The sequence below is a fragment of the Melopsittacus undulatus genome, chromosome Z (genome assembly GCF_012275295.1).
Source record: "Melopsittacus undulatus isolate bMelUnd1 chromosome Z, bMelUnd1.mat.Z, whole genome shotgun sequence".
NCBI lineage: Eukaryota > Metazoa > Chordata > Aves > Psittaciformes > Psittaculidae > Melopsittacus > Melopsittacus undulatus.
This window is the reverse complement of record NC_047557.1, coordinates 38,861,738-38,882,896: the sequence shown is the minus strand read 5'-3', so window position 1 is coordinate 38,882,896 and position 21,159 is coordinate 38,861,738. Positions and strand designations below refer to the sequence as shown.

General features: G+C 35.4%; 1 protein-coding gene across 1 annotated transcript in view; it reads right to left on the bottom strand.

The window, feature by feature from the left end:
- Positions 1–21,159, bottom strand: part of TRPM3 (transient receptor potential cation channel subfamily M member 3) — a 385,189-nt gene that overhangs the window by 124,451 nt on the left and 239,579 nt on the right. The window contains exons 2-3 of the mRNA XM_005154951.2: positions 5,265–5,344; positions 4,375–4,579 (exon numbers count right to left, since the gene is read on the bottom strand). Coding sequence (XP_005155008.1) covers positions 4,375–4,579; positions 5,265–5,344 — 285 coding nt within the window. The remainder of the gene's footprint in view (positions 1–4,374; positions 4,580–5,264; positions 5,345–21,159) is intronic.

Genomic DNA, 21,159 nt, shown 5'->3' with positions numbered 1-21,159 from the left:
GACTGACCTGACACATCAGGATAATGCTCTGAAATGATAAATCATCATGTTCAAGCTGTCATGCCTGTTTGATCCCTAAACAGAAGTAGTCAGCAAGGGTGCCATTTGATGCCAATAGTTGTTCTACTTTTTTTCACTGGTTTTCTAAAACATAACTGTTTCCATCACCAACCAAACAGCCAGATGCTTGCAAGTTGGACTCCAGTGCCCTAAGGAAAAGTCAAAGTTCCTGAGCTGTAAAGAGAATGTACTCTGTTACTCAGGTACAGCTGTCTCATTAAAGTACATGGTCAATGACTGCAGATGATGGTATCAGTGAATAAAATAGAAAACATTCAGAATTTTATTGTATTTCTTCAAAGAATATATATTCAGGGAGCATTTTGTGATCTGCAGTCTAAGGCTGCTCCTTTGTTTCATTCTGAAGCATGCAGGTGCTGGGTGGTTATTTCACGTACTTTAATTAAGATTCCATCACACTGCAGACTCTTCTTCAAGCTAAAGAATGATTCCCTTAAAGTATGACCTTCACATAAAAAATAACGCTGATATAATTCTCACAGAATTCAACAGAAAAACTGTCTAGACTGAAACTGGACTGGTTCCTTTCCCCTTTTCCTCCAATGCCATCTTTAAAATTCCTTAAATGTTCTTGAAGTATTAATTTACTATGAGAAAAACAGTATTTGCTGCCTTTTTCATGGTTCATGCAAGTTACAGTATTGTCTTTTTTTTGTTTAAAAAGCACTGATAGCTTTTAAGCTCCTTTTTACAGTTTTGATGATTATTTTTAAAGCAGAAATATACCTTTTTATATGGCTGATTTCTAAATATCCTTAATAAATCATAAAGTTATGAGGATCTGAATATTAGAAAGTCTAAGAAAGTTTTAATGTACAATGGAATTGTATTGATGTTCATTCATGTGTCATGTACCATAAGAAAGCTTAGGCATCTAACACTGAATTTAATTTCTTCTACAGCTGCAAACATCTGTAAATGCAAACAGAAAAACTGCTAAATGTTTCTGAAACATTAATGGAATCAACCTCTTTTAAAGAAAATAAGAGCTTGATAGAGATCTAAAATCAAGTGTTGCTGGATCATTTGTGGTTAGATGAAGACTGAAAGACCCACTTGGTAAACCTATCTTCTTTACCCATGTTATCTAATGTTGGTTACATAGTTCTATATAATCTGCTGCATACTCAGCTATTCACATTAATGTTTTAAGTAGCCTAGTGCTGCCCCACTGAAGATACTTTAACTACTTCAATGAGTGGTATTAACAAAATTCATGCTGTTTGAAAATTTTTGTTTTATGTGTCTGTGGAAAAGAAATTAATAGCACAGTCAGTTCTGTTGGCAATATGTAAACGTGCATTGTCTTTTCTGTTTTGTTCAAAACCCACATATTCTATTATAATTTCAATCTGATTTTCATTTTCACAGCAAAAATACCATTGTTAACTGTCTGGTGGCAACTGATATGATATCACTGCACTTGTACCTTGCAAATATACATGCAAAATATACATATTATCAAGTTTGTACATATATTATTAAAATCAAATTCTGTTACTTCCAATGGAAGAAAGAATTATCTGTCAGTCTTACACACACTAATCTTATTAACTACCAGTTTTCCAATTATAAATCTGAGTTTTTCATTAATAAATTCCACCTGATACCTTATAACCTGATTCAGAATTAATTCAGCAGACCAAGATAATAGTACTCAGTTCTGTTTCCCTTGCTTAATAATTTTCATGTGTGGGCATCCAATTCAGTAAATAAATTAAGGAACAGGTGGTGAATTTTATGCCAAATTCTTCCCCTGTGGATTTTCTTAATATAGGTCAGCTTACAAAATCTTGCTGCTTTTAGAGTTATTTCATTACCTAGTAGGCACAATATTAACCTACCATGATTGTCAGCAAAAATCAGCTCCTATGCTATAGTGATATTTGATATCCAATTGTAAGAAAATAATCAAGTAGCATATTTTTAGCAAATACACATATCCATGTATCATGCTTCTTTGCTTCTCTGCTTTTGAGTTTGAAAATATACTGCCTGAAAAAGAATGCTCTCAAGATTTACTATGTACTTATTCTTTTTCCCAAGCCTTAATTTTTAAGATAATTTAAAAGCTCATTTTCCTCTTCTCTGATGGCAAAGTTGGTTGGTTCTTTTGACTGAGAAAACTATTGCCTTTCACAGGAAGCTTTTGATTCGGCAAGTTGTATATATTGTGGGAAGACCTTGTACCCCGTAAATTCAGAAATAGGAGATTCATTCTTTCTGCTGATAAAATTGCAACAAATAGTTAGGCAGCTCTTTGACTATAATCTACCCTAAAATAATGTTTTGAGCTGGAAATACGACCATAAGAACACCTTCATACTGTTTTCAGTAGCAAACACACCATAGTATAAAAAGATCTTTATTTTGTTTCCATTTGAAAAAAAAAATGCACAATTACTAGTTATGCAAAAGTCCTTATTTGTGTTTTTGTCAAACGAGAGATACTTTTCTCATTGGCAGTGTCCAAGCAGGATAATAATTAAAGAGATATTTTGTGAATTGTTTAATTTGAAGCACTTTTCCCACTAGAGGGATGACTGAAGTTCTGGAGCTTTTATAGACTTACTTAATTAATGAAGAATTTGGCTGTTCCAATTTTTCAAGTGGAATTTAACAACTAAGAACAGATGACAGAAGGAACTATCTTCCTGATTCTAGTACTGTCAAAATAGACTCATGGGTTTTCCAGCAATAAGTGTTTTGTCCGTATTGATCTCTAAGTCTCAAATTTTTAATCACTTTTTGTTTTCTATTTTTCTAAATTCTTCATGGTTTCATTCCTGACTGCACTCTGTGACAAGATTTTTCTTTCCTTCATGTTGACTTCCAATTTCATCTCCACAGTTTCACTCCAAGTATATATTTTTTTTTGAGCATACAGCATATACCTTGGAGCATCTCCTGTTCTCTTACACCACTGTGCTAGGACACCAAAATCCCAACAAAGAACAGAAATCCTCTACAGAAATTGGTACCAACAACTTCCCTAAACCCCTCATCATTTCTTGGCTGCCCAAGACTACTTTAGTCTGGGGAGAGCCGTTTATTGCTTTATAATGATCTTCAACATGACTCAAAAAGTTCTAGTGATTACCCTTTTTCATAAAGACAGATTTAATGTGAAGTATCCATATATGATTAATAGCATGATGGCTACTATATCTCTGAATATTACTCAGTTTTGGTGAAATCATTCTGTTTTGTTCCCACTCCTTGTGAAGATACCAACAAGGAGTGGGAACGGTTTGGTTCATTTCAGTGCTGAGGGAGGTGTCAATTTATTCACACTAAGCAAATGTTATTTACTGCATTAGAGTCTCTCTCTAGCAATGGCTTTGCAGATTTTTAGATGACTGATTAGCAACAGAACATAAGGTGCCTGTGATACTCTCAGAGAAATGACCTAATTTTCTATCTATTTCTTGGTGCAAAAGTGTTTTCAGATTTCTATCAAAACAAGCCTTCCATCTGGGTGAACAAAACTGTCCATTTAAGTAATCATTCCACCTCCAGCACATATGTATCCATCCAGGGAAAAATATTTGGCTCTTGCTAGCATAGTACCTGAGTTTTGTGTTATCTGTAATCCATCTGCTACCATGACAGATCTGAGAGGGTTCTGCAGTTAAGACAAAGTCAGAGAGATTCTTCCTTTCATGTCATGCCACATAGAAGAAATACATGCATGGGTTAGTGTGGGTGCTGGAAACATCTCTCCACCTTAGTGCAGCAATGCCTTCCGATTAATATATTTCGGTATAGCTCCACAGCATTATATTATGATTAAGTGGCTTGCCTAAGGAAATCTGTGGCAGAATAGTGATTTCCCAGTTCCTAGCTTAGACACTTATTGGGCCTCTTATTTCACTGAAAGATGAACCAGTAAGTCTAACTGGTCTACCCTCCGATATATGCCTGGAGAAACATTAAAATAAATTTGGTACATTTCAAATTTATCAGTTTTGCAGACAAAGCCAGCAATGGAAAAAACACAGCTGAATTCTAAAATTATTCAGAAAAAGAGGGAAAGCTAACCATTGGAAGAAAACTGAGATAGCAGCACATCAGCATGTCTTCAGTCTTCACAAAGGTAGCCCCTCTTAGGCTGCACTCCAGCTTTTGCAGTTAATTCTGTTCAGCAATTCTTTGGCACATGATACATAAAAACATATGTTACTGTCTTACACTAAATAGTACTTTAAAATGAAGTTAATAAAGAATGCTGTTGATTCCTTGTGAATGACTTTTTTGAGTTAGCAGTATTATTTAAGAGAAAAACATGGTTACCATGGCTTTATTGGAATGGCCTCCTCCTTGGAACTCAATGGTTCCAAAAGCATCCGTTGGGCTGAGCTGTGTGTGCTTGCTGATGGACCACTTCTCCGACTGGATGTCATTGCGAGTAAGCCTGCTTTCATTTTTCTCATTCTGAATAACAGAGATGCTTGGAGTCAGTCCAACATGTTGACCTATTAGACGCCCACAGCAACACCTATGACATTAAACAAACAGAAAACTTCAGTCATGTGCATATATAAACCAAACAGAAAAACAATCTTAAATGGCCTACCACTTTTTAAAAAAAGCCAAAAAAGTTTTCAACTCTGCTGACCAGTTTCTTGCTATACGAACTCTCTGCTCATGGAAGCAACATACTACCTTTTCTTTCTATGATCTTGTTTACTTTGGACTTTTCTTTATTTCAATAAGATCATTCTGTTCTAAATATGCACAAAATGAAGGTAATGCTTGTACTGCCTTCAGCTGACATAAGGCCAAATAAACATTTTTTGCATGGAGTTGCATTTTAAGTTGGTAGTTCACAGCAATTATTTTCTTTTGACAGTATTGCATGTCATGCATCCAATTTAATACTCAAGACACTGTATATTGAACTAAGAAGATAAGGAAATCAAACATAGATACTGATCCAGCTTTGATTTCTTTGTTGTTTTTTTCTTTTTTTGGGTTTTTTTTTTTAGTAATTTAGGATGAAATAAGTTTTGAACTGACACTACTGTGTCTCTAGGAATCCATCACTCCCAATGTAATTCTACCACCTTCTGACCAAATAAGTCTTTACAAACTATTTATCTTCACATACATATATATGCATACATATATAGAGACATTTTCTTGCAACTGACTCATTTTTCATACAAGTAGAATGCAATTACCTATGGGGGTCTTTGGTGCTGGGTATGATATGAACACATTCTCTCTTGTAAAATGCTCTTTCTATCCATGATTTCTGTGCCTAAAAAAAAAGGAAACACCATGAGCAATGTTTGCTTATTAAACACATTTCCTAGTACAACTGAAGAGAATCTTCAAACATAAAAGAAAACTTCACAGATTTTGCTGATATGCAGTACACATTCTGTACAGAGCAAACATTTTCCATTAGAACTGCAGTTCCCTTCTAGAGTTAAGCACCCAACAAAAGCTCTTAAAATTGTTTTCATATTCACTAGCCAGATTACTTTGATGCTTGCTGTCATCTATCGGCTCATAGCAGGAATCACTGGAGAAGAACTGATTCAAACTGCGAAGACTTCTGCATGGAAAAAACACACCTATTCACTGAAAATACTTAAATAAATCTGTTTCCCTTCTAGTGATAAAACTAAGTCAATTCTAATTAAAAAAAAGAAAAAATAATCCTAGAAACTAGAAAATAAGTATCTCACAATAAAACTTTTGATACCATAATACCAAAGAACTGAGAGTGCTGTTTAACATGGAGCCAGAAAACAGTTTCACAGGTGGACATGTTAATACAAAAAAAAAGAAAAAAAGAAAAAAGATCAGTTTCTGAAACAAGGCACAACAAACTTTGATATGTTAAGAGTCAGATGACCAGCTGATGTAACCTCTGAAACTAACTGAGTTCGATGAAGCTACACTCCATATCTTCCCCCACACATTTGCAGGCAATCAAGTAATTTTTCTCAACGTAGTCTTAATTTTTGGATACACAAGAAATCTTTTTTAAAAGAAAGATGGGTAGGAAAGAAATAAAAGAAAATCCCGAAACAACAAAAGAGACTGAATTCTTTTTCATTATCTAGATAGTTCTCACTCCATAAAATACGAATTCTGGCAAGCTCTCTAAAAGATTTCCCCAGATAGAATTCAATTATTTCATTTGATAAGGATACTAGTTGAAACTTTCATTTAAAAATTAATTTCAAACACGTAAATTTTAGATTACATAATAAAATGACCTGTTTAATTGCACAGCATAAGTAGAACTATAAAATATTAACTATGACAAAGTTAACTGAAAGTTCAGTAACATGAAATGAGCTTTGGATAATGCAAAGAAAACCTGAGCATCTTTCCTCAGGAAATAAGAAAATGCCTTTATAACATTGCCTAATATTACTTTTTACTATGTAAGGTCAGATAGTAATCTATTTATTACCTTTACCAACTAAAGTTACCTTACCAAGTATCTACTGTTACCTTGTGAAATGAATCTCCATCCTGTTTTTCATATTTAAACCCAGAAACTTGGCACAAATTATGAAATACCATAATAAGAATTTCTAGCTACATTCATTACTTATCACTCTGAGGACATAAAAAGTTATTATTTTACCTTTTTCATTGAACATAATAATGTGGTCACTCCTGTAACATAACAATATTTTATCTTTGTTCTATTTGTATTTTTATTTGAAATATTTGGTAGACTTCATGTTTTATAGGAATGGCAGACACCCTAACATGACTTTTACAGTCAAGAAAAAGGAAAGTCTATTAAAATCACTAAATAGAACTGCAGGCAATAATCATCATCAGCCATTATCATCATCATCTTTACAGTATTTTATATTATGCTGTCAAATCACCTCAGAAGTCTAGTGTATCATTTAGTAATTTGTCAACTTAGTAGTCTTTTCAGGCAAAGAAATGCTTTTTATAGCCTAACTTTCTAGAACTGTCAAGGCAACCAGAGTGAACCTTATGAACTTCATTTGACTCTCTTACTGCAGAGCTTTTGAAGCTAAACTACATTAGGCTAAACTAAATAAGGCTTTTCTTTTTGTTGAGTGTGTAGAGAAAGAAAGGAAGTTACAATTATTCTGGTATTGCAGTGCTAACATTTGAAATCACATACTTTACTGCATGCACCATCTACTCTTGAAACTTATCCTCTTCAAGCTCCCAGAGACTACAAACTTTCTTTATTACCTTAAGAACACACACTGATAAGAAGCAGCAGATTTATGAATCCCCTTTGGTGTGTGTATATATATATGTAAACGGTATATATACACACACAGTAACAAAAAAAGGAACACACAGACAAAACTGTATATATATATACACACAGACAAAAAAGGAACACTTCTAGAATAATGCCAGTTTTATATGCATGGTTGTTTAACACTAAACACATGCCTGCAACATCCTTTATCTTCTCTAGGAAACATAAAAAGTTTTTAGAATACAATTTTTCTTCACAATATCCAAAATCAGCTCCTACTGCAAAACTCACATAGCATATGATTATCGTTTATGTTGTCAAGACTCCCTAAAAATATCCTTGATTAAATTCCATAAATTTTGTATATTTTTCTGCAGTAAATTTACTTTGGTGAATTTACTTACTACATAGACCTAATATATCTTTCCTAAAGATGGCCAGTAATTCAATTTCTCTAAGCCTCAAGATCCATTACAAAAAGGTGCCATAACAGGTACTTCACTAAAACATTTTTTTCTTTAGGTATACAAGCACACTTTCAAAACCCAAGAAAACTGACATTTAAAATTTGTTTTCCTACTCTTTTTCATACTGTCTTTGTAAGTAGAAAAGAAACCCAGCTACACTAAATATAATAACTTGCATTTGAATTTTCATCATACTTTTTCAAATGTAGTACTGCAAAAATAATAGTCTGATTTAAAAAGACCTTTGCTCACCTCAGGAGAAAAGATCTTTCAGCTTTTATGTCTCAAAAAATATACTCTCCTACCTGACAGAATCATAATGCCAAAATACATGATTTATTCTTTTCATAATTCTTTGCCCTTCCAAACTAAAAAGAAAGCATCCGGTTTCACTGCCCAATGCCATTATCTTTCTGTGACACAGGTAATTTGAAATGAGTGTTCAGAGGTATAGAAATTATGTTACTTGTCCTAGAGTCTTCATAACAAAATGAGAATAACTTGTGGAAATCAACACATTCAAGACAAAACAGCCCGCATCAAAGTCTTGTTTATAATGTGAATTAATGAAGTAGTAAAATGCTTAGAAAAAATATAGCAAAGTATTTTTAAGAATAGTGGAGCAAGAAGCTTATCTTTTCTTATTTCATAAAAACTCCTTTCACATTAATTCTTAAAACAACATAAATCCTACAATGAATTCCTAAAATAAATGCCATACTTATACAAGGATTTAGTTTACTTATAGCTTAGATCTGTAGGTTAAGTCTCTCTCTCTCTATTAACCTAGCTACAAAATCCCACCAAGAACATTTTTCCCCCTCTTCTTTACCTGAGCATCAAACTTGGTGTTTAAGTCTGTCCAGAGCAAACTCTGCTGTCCACATTTCCCTGTTGCTGGTCATTGCTAGTAACACATTTGTGACTGCCCCCTGAACAAGGCTCCCAGTCCATCCGCAGTGCAGAGATGTGAGAGAGACCGAAGCCCTTGTGTCTATTAGTTGCTTGGAATGTGCTGCTGTGGGATTAGCCTCATTAAGGGTTCGGTGGATGCTTACCTGAGTCTCACAACATCACTTGGTTTGTACATCTAATCTGATGCCAGAAGAAAACAAATCCCCTGAGAGCTTGGATTTAACTGGCACAAGCCTTGATGAGCTTTTTTCCCTTCTCTTCTTTCCCTCCTAGAGAGTGAGCTTGCAAAAGTGTGATAAGGTGCTCTGAGTTCTTAAATTCAATCCAGGAAAACAAATCTTTCAAAAGAAACAGTGTACTAAGCTGGAAAGAACCTGAGCACACAAGAGAGGTTGCTAATCTCCAAAGAATGAAGCCACTGTGTTTCTTGGGTAACTGCAAGAAATCTATGCACAGTTAAAGTATATTGCAATTAATCAACAATGGCATTTTTCCAGAGAAGCTGGGGTTTCTTGTTGTTTCTCAACACAGTTGCTGTACTGTAGTGAAAGTAACTTTTCAGAAAGTCATAAACATAAATCTTTGTCTTTCAGAGACAAGCAACTGCATTGTTTTTAGCTTAACTGAAAATTAGTAACTTAAAACTCAACTTGAATGTTTACAAATTTGGAGACTACTTCTTTACCTCACCCTCTTGATATCAACACTGAAGAATAACCTTTCCCCATAAATAACACTTAAATTTTTTTATTACATAGTAAATATGTATGTGTTCAAATACTCCACGATTTTTCCAAATATTAAACACTTTTACCCCCACCCCAATTTCAGATGAATTCCTCTTTACTCCTACATTTGCATACATGCCCTCCTTTCCTTTCCAATAAGGTTGCATGTAATGCATGGAAAATATGCTGTTCACACTTGGCACTGATCTATACACAAACACTGAATTATTCTGTATGTACTTGAGTTCTGACAGGCTAAGATGGGCAAGACTCAGCATATGCATTGACTTCTAAACTTCTTATACCATAGCACATGTTGAGAAGCTTCTGCTAGTCTGGGTAATCCATGAGATTTTTTTTCTTTCTTGGTTCCTTGTGGTTTTGTGTAAAATACATACACATATTTTTAATGTTAATTGTATACGAGGTATGTACATACACTTATTCTGTCTGCATATATATGTATATATACATTCTTTTTTGGCAAAGCTGTGAGATTTCTCTACCACACAGTTCAGAACAACAGAGACCATGTGCACATCTTGTGATATGTCTTCAGCACAGGATCAGACCAAAGATGGTTGCTGGAGAACAACAAATGCAGAGAAAACTGCAGTGCCAAGGGAGCAGCTAGTAAACAGCTCAATGAGGCAAACAATATGATTTGGGAGTCAGCAAGAAAAGACTGATTGCATGTTAACACAAGGGAATTTGGTTTGTTTGAGAGGGTGGAGAAAGAGTGAAGGAAGGAAAAAGATTTCGCATGACTGAGATAACCGAGTAAAAATCCAAACCTGACTTCGAAGTGAAACTTCAGTTCTTGGCCTTGACAAGATTTTAAAGATTGTTCCTGGATTCGAGTTTCAGCTTGCAAAGTAACCTGGGCTGAAGCCACATCTTTCACCCTGATGCTTCAGCACAAGAAACAACATTTATTTATTCATATTCACCTGGTGGCACTGTGAAGGATATTTCACAGATAGAGACTTAGGAAGAGCTGGCATACGCCATGGATGCCATGGGAAATTACAACTGTCTTTGCCATAGCTTATTTGAAGATGTGTTAATGTTACGACAATGAAAGTGTCATAACATACTAGTGTCATAAAGGAGTAACTAAAAAACAACCAATAAGCAGAGACAGCTGGGTTTTTTTCAATAGGATGCAACTGCAATACAGTGCTTTTGGAGAGGTGGGTGCTGCACATATAACAATACAAACCTACACATTACTTACATTTTCAACACAGCTCACTGTTAATGAGATACTCTCAAACAGCAGTTAGCAATGAGCTCAGTACTGACTCCTCATACAACAGAAGAGTTAGTATTAAAACTTAATCAAAACCAGAAATTTTTCAGGAACATAAATTCTGGCAGATTTCAACATGTTATGTAGCTGGGATGCTTAAGTGCTGACCTCTGAATTAAAATTGTTTTAAATGAAGCACCAGGAGTGACAATTTTAGAAACCTGCAATTTCAGTGGCAGAGCTGAACTGGAGGCAGTACTCACCCTCTGCTTTCCAACTTTATCTCCAAGAAATAACTAGATTATAAAATAGATTTCACTGAGGCAAGAAAGGTGTTGTTAAAAGCCTTTCTCTACCTTGCAGTGGGGCAGAACAGCTGGGCAGGCAATGGAGTATTACTGAAACAAATCACAGATAGGATTTTCAAGAAGCATCTGGTGACTAAACTACATCAGCGCAATTGCAAGCTTATGAGATTAGTTTTCCTCAATCAAATGGGCACTTTTGCAAATCCCCCTGTCTCCAAGTAAAGACCCTCCATCTGTAAACTTATATAGCTAGATTAGTACAAAAGATAACAGTGCTTCTATATAACCTGATTACTAGTTGTGTGCAAGCCAAATTTCTACCCCTTTTTTCAGTGTTTCCCAATTATAAGCATTACAAGCACTTTTATATCTTGCTTAAAACATTAGGAATTGAGCTCTCTGGACATTAAGACAGGGACCCTTAGGCTGTCCCAAAATGTTTCATTTTCTGACACTTACTACTACTAGTATCTTAGAGGCTCGTCATTGGGCCTTTAACCACTTGAGCTGTACTTCTGCAGGTTTGTTTTTCTTCTGATTTCCCAAATACTTCAGCATCAAAGTTGTTCCAAGAACAATGTTGAATTGTCTTGAAAAGCAAGTTGTATTCAGTACAGAGTAGGAGGGCATAGAAGGCAGTCATTATTGCTAGAGCATATTACAGAATTTATATGTTAGCATTGTTTACCAGAAGTAATTTTTATATTGCACTTGGAAGAAAGAGTAATTGAAAAATAATCAGAAAATTTCCACTCCATAGTTTAGGATTTTAAGCATTATAGTTGTTACTTTTCTTACTGCAAGGTAATGAAATTGTGTATCTCTGCAAAGGTTGCCATGCAATTTGTATTTACGCTTTATGTATTTTTAAAACATTATATAGAACAAGCATACATGAACAGTCACTATTATCCATGCTATTGATAACTTAACTGGAAACCTTAACAGACATTCCAAGAAGAATTGGTGTAGACATCCAGGCTCCTACAAATCTCCTTAAGACTGGTATAAGTGCAAGGGAATAAAGTTTTCCTATTTCCTTCTTATGGATACTGGCATACGACCAGTAGAATGAAGCCTATTGACTTCATTCATGATGCTTATTTAGAAAATATTTATGATTTCTCCAAATCTGTTGTGAGGTTAAGGTTGTTTACGTAAGTAACTAAACTTTTTCCAGTAGGAAAGACCTACTTGATCAAATGATGGGTTCACCTAGCCCACTTTTCTTCTCTTTAGAAGTGCCATAAATAGGTGCTAGAGAAAAGAAAAAATATGTCAAATCTATATAATGCTTTTTTCCTAAGTTTCTCAGCTAGCAACTAACTTCTGCTTATAGAATTTATAGAATATTATAGAACTTTAGAATATTATATATGGAATATATATATATAATATGGACTGTTATAGAATACTGTCATTTCTATGCGCTCTGTAAGCCTCCATGGGCTTTCCTCCACAAACTTGCCTGCTGATTTCATGCTGATGAACATCCTTCTCCCCACTGTTAGTGAATTAGTTCCTTTTGTATATTCTGAATGTGACTCCTTATACTTTCAATGATCTTTATTACTGGCAGAGGCAATGGTCAGTTCCCATCTATCCTTTTCATGCCAAACATGGTTTTCAAATACATTCTTCATTATATTTTCCCCCAAGTATTGGTTTACCAAGTCTTCCCTCCCATACCTTTTATTATCTTTGCTGCCCTTCCCAAACCTTTTCTAGTTAATTTGATTGTTCCTTCTGGGAGAAACCAGAACTGTGCACCAAAGGTGAAATACAGACAAGAGGACATCCACTGTTTTGGTATCTACTCCTTTCCTAATAATTTCTATGAAAAATTACTTGGTTTTCTTCAACAACACTGCTAAGCACTGTGGTAACTTCTTCACAGAAGTATCTAGTGTAATATTCCAGTCCATTGTAGCAATGAATTGATCATACTAATTGTAAAGGACAGCTATAAAAATCCAGCTGTTTTAATGAAAATCTGAAAGAACAGCAATACACCTATATAAAGTTCTAATTTACGTCAAAAGTAGTTAAATCATAACATCACAGAAGTCTATAGGTGCACATATATAACTGGAAAGTAGAACATACAGAAAATATTTTTCTGTCATTAATCCCTGGCAGACTCTTTGGTTTTTGTAACAGTAAACTTGGTTCTGTCTCCTAAGAAAAAGCATAACATTATTCCTAATTCCTCAAATTAAGGAAAGAAAAAATGACATTCACATTAAGACAGATCTCATTGATTTCTAACAAAAAATCATGAAGTTAAAATGCACACATAAGAGTTTTACACCGATTCTAATTTTGGTCTGAACTACTTGATTTCTAATTTGCTCATGCTACTCCATAAATGTATGACAGCTGTAACACTGTCTGCTCTTTCTTTTGAATGAGGTGGTTTTGCTAGCCATTGTGTGGGTGCCGAGTTGATGAAGCAATTAAATTGTATATAATTGTATGAATGGGCCTGAAGAAATAGGGATTCCAGATGCTCCCCAAGTCTAAACATTCAAATGGACCAATGATATGCAACTGTTCACATTTCACTTCATCTTCCAGTGCTGCAGTTACTCACAAGCCCCTCTTGAGCCTGCTGCATAATGCAGCCCCCCAGGAGGCATTCTTTGCTAGAATACCTTGGTTGAGGTCCTGTTTCCAACACCCTCTAGTCTTCCTCCAGACACCGTTATGGAGAAATGGAACAAGAGAAGAGCCAGTTATAAGAGATGAGACAATATTTCTGATCAGCTCTTTTGTCTCCCTCCTCTTCTGCAGAGACAGTATCATCATTTTCTCAGATGCAGAAGGGAAGCTTCCTTTAGCTGAAGGGAAAAATTCAGGCAGACCACTGTAACACCCAGAAGGCCAAACACCAGAGGATGTTTCTTCTGAGTGGGCAAACATCCTTTTCCTTCTCTACACCCCTCTGTGTGTCACCAAAGTCTTCAGTCTTTTATCCTGGAGACTCTTTCCATATAAGTATCTCCTATCAGTCATCCTGTTTGAAATCACCTTCATCCATCAAAACACGAGCAAGCATGATGCTGCCTCCTCTGCCCTGTCCTGTTGGTAACCTTTTTCTGCTTCACTTGACAGAGCATGAGGGAGGAATAGTCAGGCTCATAGTAGGAGGCACAGATGCCCCATTAACCCATCCCTGAACATACACTATCACCAAATACAGACAGAGGACAAAGAAGTTGAAAGAAAAGCATCTCTCGCATCACCGGGCAGCACAGTCCAATGTAGCTATGATGCCTCTTAAGTTTTCTGTGTCATAAGGAGAAATTCTTAACTCTTTTTTTTGCTGGTATTTTGGAACTATTTGAATTTGAATTACATAAGCCTGTACTGTTCAGAACTGATAATGTCAGTTGCCTGATATGGAATAAACTAACAACACCATGCTTTCTTCTAATGATAATCACACTACCCAGGTTGCTGATATTGGAATGAAACATTAAGATTTCTGATTATGTCACATCATTAAGCAGATAGGGTAAAGTGGAATTTGTATTATGAGCTTAAATTGTGTTGTTAAATCTTCCTATGTGATTTGAAACCAGTTCAATGTTTTCTAAATCCTATTATCTCTGCACTAATAAAGTTAAGCAGATTTTAGCAGCAACCAAGAGAGATCTGGAAGCAGTTATTATCATAGAATCATAGAATTATGGAATAGTTTGGGTTGTAAGGGACCTTACAGATCATCTAGTTCCAACCCCCTGCCATGGGCAGGGGCACCTTCCACTAGACCAGGTTGCTCAAATCTCTGTCCAACCTGGCCTTGGACACTGTCAGGGATGGGGCAACCACAGCTTCACTGGGCAACCTGTGCCAGTGCCTCACCACCCTCACAGTAAAGAATTTCTTCCTAGTATCTAATCTAAATCTATACTCTTTCAGTTTAAAGACAATACCCCTTGTTCTATCACTACATGCCCTTATAAAAAGTGTTGTACTCTTGTAAGTCTTCACAGCTGCACCTTTTTACAGGCACAGGAAAATTGTAAATGTACCTATTCTTTGTACATAGTCCAGTCTGATACACCAACATCCCACATGAAGCAGGGATGAAATATTATGGAAATATTTAATCCTACTTTTTTTGTGTGGTTTTTTTTTATTCACCAATGGAAATTTACCTATATGGTTTGCATTTTAAATAGGGAAAAAAGCTAGCTTTGTAAGTTTGCTATGAGATATGCTTGACTAATGTGACTTTTTTTGAGTCATTCAAGGTTGTTAGACAAAATTGGACATATACTGTTCAAGTTTCTCATTTTTGTCTGAAAGTGTAACTGTGTAGAGCAGTGGAACTTCACTGCAGAAGCAGTGGGACAGATTTTTTTTTCAAGGAAAGAAACTACAAAAGATACATTTCAGAAAATGCAATGTCAGATAATGACTAAATATACAACACATGAAGAAATAATTAGAAACTGCTGAGATAAAAAAATTACATTAGAATTCCAAGCATAAATTGAAAGAAACTTGCTCATAGTAGATGATTTCCCCATATAGGCACGTATTTTCTCCCCCCTCCTGCAGTAACAATATAAATTCCATGCCTATTTTTCCAAATCTGTCAACAGCTTCATGAAGAGACCATTTGTGAAGAATTTCTTAATTCATTATATAAAATTGCAAACTGCTGCCAAATCAAATGATCACTATTGGGATAGAGAGAGACAGAAGAATGTGGGAGCAGTAATTATAGTTGACTGGTTCACACAACAGGGCATAGTAATACTCCAAAGACAACACAGAGAACATGCATCCATCACTTTCAGTATGGAAAAGTGCCAATATTTTCAAGAGCCATAAAACTTATAAATTTGTTTTCTTTTTATGGGGAATCTGGCATGATTAACATGTTAATGTGAAATAAATTTTGTAGTTTCTTCCTCTTTTATATCCGGCCCTGGTTAAAAAATTCTTTTGGTATTTGAAAGGACACCAGAAACAGGCGTGGGAAAGAGACAGAAAATGCAGTGCTTGAGTCACATTAAGACTTGAAAACTCTTGTGCACAGCAGACATCCCCAGAGGGCTGAAATCATTACAACAGCCTTTCTGAGAAACCATTATTATGGGACAGCAATCTCTAACAAACCATGGTTTACTCTAACTCACTGAACTCTGGCACTAACTTAATCCTGCTCTAGTCCAGAGAACAATATGGCAGAACCTATGGAACTGTCTTTACAGCACAGCTGCAAGGCATGTCCTCCACTGTGATGAGGTATTATGAACAGAGATTACCCACTTTTAAAAAGATTTTTCTGGATATCACACACAGAGCACACTAACCAAACCAAAACACGGGACTAAATCAGGGGGTCCAGGCCATGCCAGATAGAGCACTTGGTCCCCCGATTTTGGTAAAATTTCAGTCAGAATCGCTATGCTATTCTTGTAAATAGCTTCCATCTCCCTGTGAGATTCATCAGCATGGAAGCTAGGATGGGCACCTTCTGGACAACTCTTGCCAACTTCATGATACAAAACACAAGTACTAAAGTGTACAGATTCTCTATATATGTAGCTGTTTAATTTACTTTCTTATAACCTGCATTTCTTACTTTTCTTTTCCCACTACCTTACACACCAGATTTTACCAATTTCTGCCCTAGGAAACATCAAAAACAAAGATACTTTTTAGGCATGTGTCAAGCCCCATGTATCATTTAGAATATGATAGCCAGATTGTGGCATTGACAAGAGTGCTTTGAACATTAGCTTGTTTATGGTATGTTCTTGCAGTGAGATAGCAGACATATTCTGAATGAGGTTACAACAATATTGCTTTCTCTCCCTTTCCATTCAAATGGCACTATAATGAAGAGCTCCAATATTTTTCATTCAGATGTAATTTTTTAATTACGTGATCTGCTGTCTGCTTTTAGTGATATGTTGAAGCCAAATGTTCTACCTTAGCTAACACTTAAAGGGAAGAATTTAATAAATTATGCCAGTGACATACCACTTGAAACTAAATTGAGTAAAATTCTATAAAGTCTTGATAGTGATGTCAAATAGAGCTACGGAAAACATTTCTCAGGAGATTAGGTCAAAATGGGTATTTTGACTTTGATTCACAATTGATTTTCACCACACATGAAAGTGTATTGAGGAAGTAATGACAACTGTTAGGCTTCAGAGCTTACATGCAAGCCACAGGTATTACTCTGACTTTTCTACTAAGTGGGATCAGGAAAGCATTCAGACATGTAATACATCACTAAAGGTAAATGCTTTTTTTTCAATTTCGTTTCTTGTACCTGTCCCCCATGACTAGTGGGAAACAAAGGGAAGAGGCACTTCCAGGAAGAAGCTGGAGGCACAACTGAGGTGGACAAGGGAAGAGAGAGCAGCCTTCTGGCCTCCGCAGCCAGAAGTACGGCAGCTCTTTGCCCCCAAACCCCACTTTAGAAGGTTTGGATCCTTCCATGCAATCACATGAACTGCTACTCCTCTCCTCTCAGAGCAGACCCTTCTTCTCTGACTTGTCTGTCACAACACAATGGAAAATATCACAGAAACCTATGCTGCCTGATAGGCCTTCTCCCATGCAACCCATAGTGGCTTTTGCTGGGGAGGGGGAAGGCAGAAAAATCTTTTCTTCATTAAGAACATTGTGTGGCCAGTTGCTTTAACAAACACATAGCAAATCCAGAGTATGGATCTTATAAATTTATTTATGAAAAAGGAAATTTGCTCCCTGCTGTAACAGTTACATTTCATTTAGGAACACCTTTATGAAGTTTGGCATTATAGTATTTTATTTCCTAGGGATTTTGGCATTTAAAAATTTTGGCATTATTAGAATCTAGGATTGGTTGTATAGTTAACTTTTTTTTTTTTTTTTTTTTCTGTTTAGTACCCAGAGATTGCTGTCATTTGATTTTCCTGAAAAATAACATCCACATTTCAGTTGTCCATCTAATGCAATGTTTCAGTCTAGGAAAAGAGAAATAAGAAAAACACAACTCAAGTATAGCCTAATGATTAAATTTGTTAATTAATCGGAAGTATAGTAATACCTTATAAATACCTTTTATAAAGAAAGACATTTAGAAAATAAAATATAAATACCTTTAAAAATATGGTTTTATTGTAATACCTTCAGCATGTTTGCATAACTGTGAGTAAAGAAATCAAAAACATCTAGAGAATATTTATGAAGTCATTGGAGTGAATGATCAATCTGAAATGCAGTTTGATAAACCCTGGTTCAGGTATTGTGAACAGTACAAGAAACTGGTCTTACACATTTTGTTTGTGCTTTGAACATACAATGCTGTCATTGCATTGGGGGAAGTTTGTGTTATTGTTTAATGATGCAAGCAGCACATTTAAAATGTTATAGTTCAGCAAATATAAAACACTTAAATAGTCAGTCCCTAGTAGAACTACGATGATTTTGTACCTGTACTTTTAGGTATATTTCTTCACTAAATGTTATAGTATTATGTGATTCTGTAATTTAAAAAAAAAAAAAAAAAGGTTCAGATAATTTTCTGACCTACACTGCTGCATCAAAGCAAAAATCAGCCATGCAAAAACTGGAAGCACATTTGTAGTTTCTGATCTTATTTAGCCCGTAATATTTCCATGTCATGAAAGTATCCATCAGGGTCAAGACACAATTTATTATTTTGTTATGCCAAGGAATCTGCATTATCTTTCTAGTATTTTTGACTCAGTTAGAACCACAGCTACACTTGAGAACTTGAAGACTTTGCACACTGCAGTGTTTTTCATGCAGGTTGTATGTTTAAATGTCGATCACTGCTCCTTTACTCTCTCTCCTTCATAATAAAATATTGCTTTTTCCTGTCAACAGTGTTTACTAATTTGATTTAAATTAAGAAACAAAGACTAGTGCTATCAACTCACAGGTATGCACTTCCTTAATTGGCCAAGGAAGTTGATTATAACCAATCATATTCAATGCAATCATTACTCCAAGTGTTTTCAAATGACTCAATTGTGACTGTAAAAGCAAAAATATTTTTCCAAGATGTGTAATAAATTGCAAGTGTTTTTTGTTGTCTCTTTTCTGGGGGAGGGGATTGTTTTTTTTTTTGTTTTTTTTTGCACACTTTAATCCATTATTCCTGTTTTCTCCCTGATGTTTAGTCTTAACCATGTAGCTTAAATGGAAATAAACATATACTATTCTTTAATAACAAGGAAATAGTCACCAAATATGATGTTACAATATCTAACGGAATCACAGACTAAGTAAATAAGAAAATCACAGGAGATATAAAATAAATGTTTCAAGTGTTTCTTGTTTGAGCTGAAAAAAGGGTCTTACTTTAGAAGGCCTATTGAAAGAAAATCAGCTAGTATCTTAGTCCCAGAAAGTTTGAAACTTGGTTCAATGTGTTCAATTCCTCAAGCAAAAGACATGACATAGAAACTCAGGTGGGATTTTAAATTCTTGTGTAAGAAATAATTTTAAAGGTGATTGTATTAGAATTTATGTTAACCATGATGTGTAGCAAAACATAATTCTGAGCTACGTTATATATAATTGCAAATATTTCACTGCATTTTCAATCGAATTTTAATCTATGGATTTAGCTTTGCTTGATGTTTGAAAGCTTTAATGAAAGGCTTGCTTTCAGCTTATTCTGGATTTGACTTAACAAGTCTATTAAACCAATCCTACAGTTTCATTTCTTATCCTTGAATTACTATTAGGATTCTAATCTTATAGTGAACTTGGGTGGGCCTCATCCTGCAAATTGTTCTGTGTGGGCAGCCCACAGAATTATGACTTTGGAAAATGTGAAGGACTGAAGCCTGCCAATGAAGAAAACAAGCCTCATGCTTTCATGTTGCTACCATGCTTCCTTGTGCTTTTAGCCACAACAGTTAGCTGATCAGGTGAACTGGTTTCATGTATTAGCTGCCAAAATTAATCTCAACAAGAAAATTATATTGCCAGTGCATGGCTCTTCATATGCAATAATTCTTGCAGATGTACATATACATGTGTAAGCATAAAACACAATTGTGGTGGAGGATCTCCACTATACTAATCTGGAAATAAACGGTAAGCATGAGTACAGCAGGTGAAACCTTGGAAACAGACTCTGACTCGTGGGCAAAATGTTGTAAACTTTCCCACTCTCTGTACTTCAGCCCCATATCTCATGCTCCCCACAAATTTGAAATGAATAGTCCTGATGATAAAGGCTGTTGATGGCTGATACCCATCTGCAAAGGATGAAGCTTAAAATTTTTGTACCATTACAGGAAACTACCTGGCAAGCCACTGGGAAGGCATGTGAACATGAACTCAGGAAGTGAGCCGTCTCTAGTTTTTGGTACATCTTATCCTCTGTTTTTAACTCCAATACCTCGTAAAACATTTTCATGTGAATAGACGCATTTTGAGGAACAACTTTCTATGAAGTAAGAAAGTATGTTCTATAGCTTAAACATTTTTCTCCCTCAAAAAGGCTAAATTACTTCCTTAAACCACTCTTAACCACTTCCAAGTTACAAGCTCAAGGTTAACACGCATTGCTATGACATTGCTATGAGTCTGTGTAGTTACAGGTGACGCATTTTACTTGGAAAGGTATACAAGAGAAAGAGTTGCAATGTAGTGTAAAACATTAACACTGCTGGTATGAGAAGTACAATTACCACCCTATCATCCCAAAAGGCTAAGGTGGAGTTCAATGCTGCTGAGGGGTCAGACAGGACTGGCGAAACTGTCAGTTTTACAGTTACTCATATTACTCATATGTAATATATTTTGCTGATCACAAAGTTGGAATTTGAGTCTCTAGACACAAAGTGATCGATGTGAACATTTCTAATAGTCAATTTAATTGTCTTTTTGTGGTGTGTTAATTTTATTTTTTTAATTTTCGCCTGCTCTGAAACCTGCACTAAGACCTGCAGTGGTAGAAGTCAGAACTCGTCATCTCTGAAGACCATTATTCCTTGTGCTGAACCTACTTTGGAAACATGACAGTACGGGCCTTTCATTAAATACAAATCAAATGCTGTCTATTAAAAACAATTCAGTGCTAAAAATAATGATCTTGAAATTTACAATGTTATTGAAGTCTACTTACAAACAAACACACATTATGACTGATTTTTAAAAACACAGTGCTCTCCAGCACTGTATGTTAAGT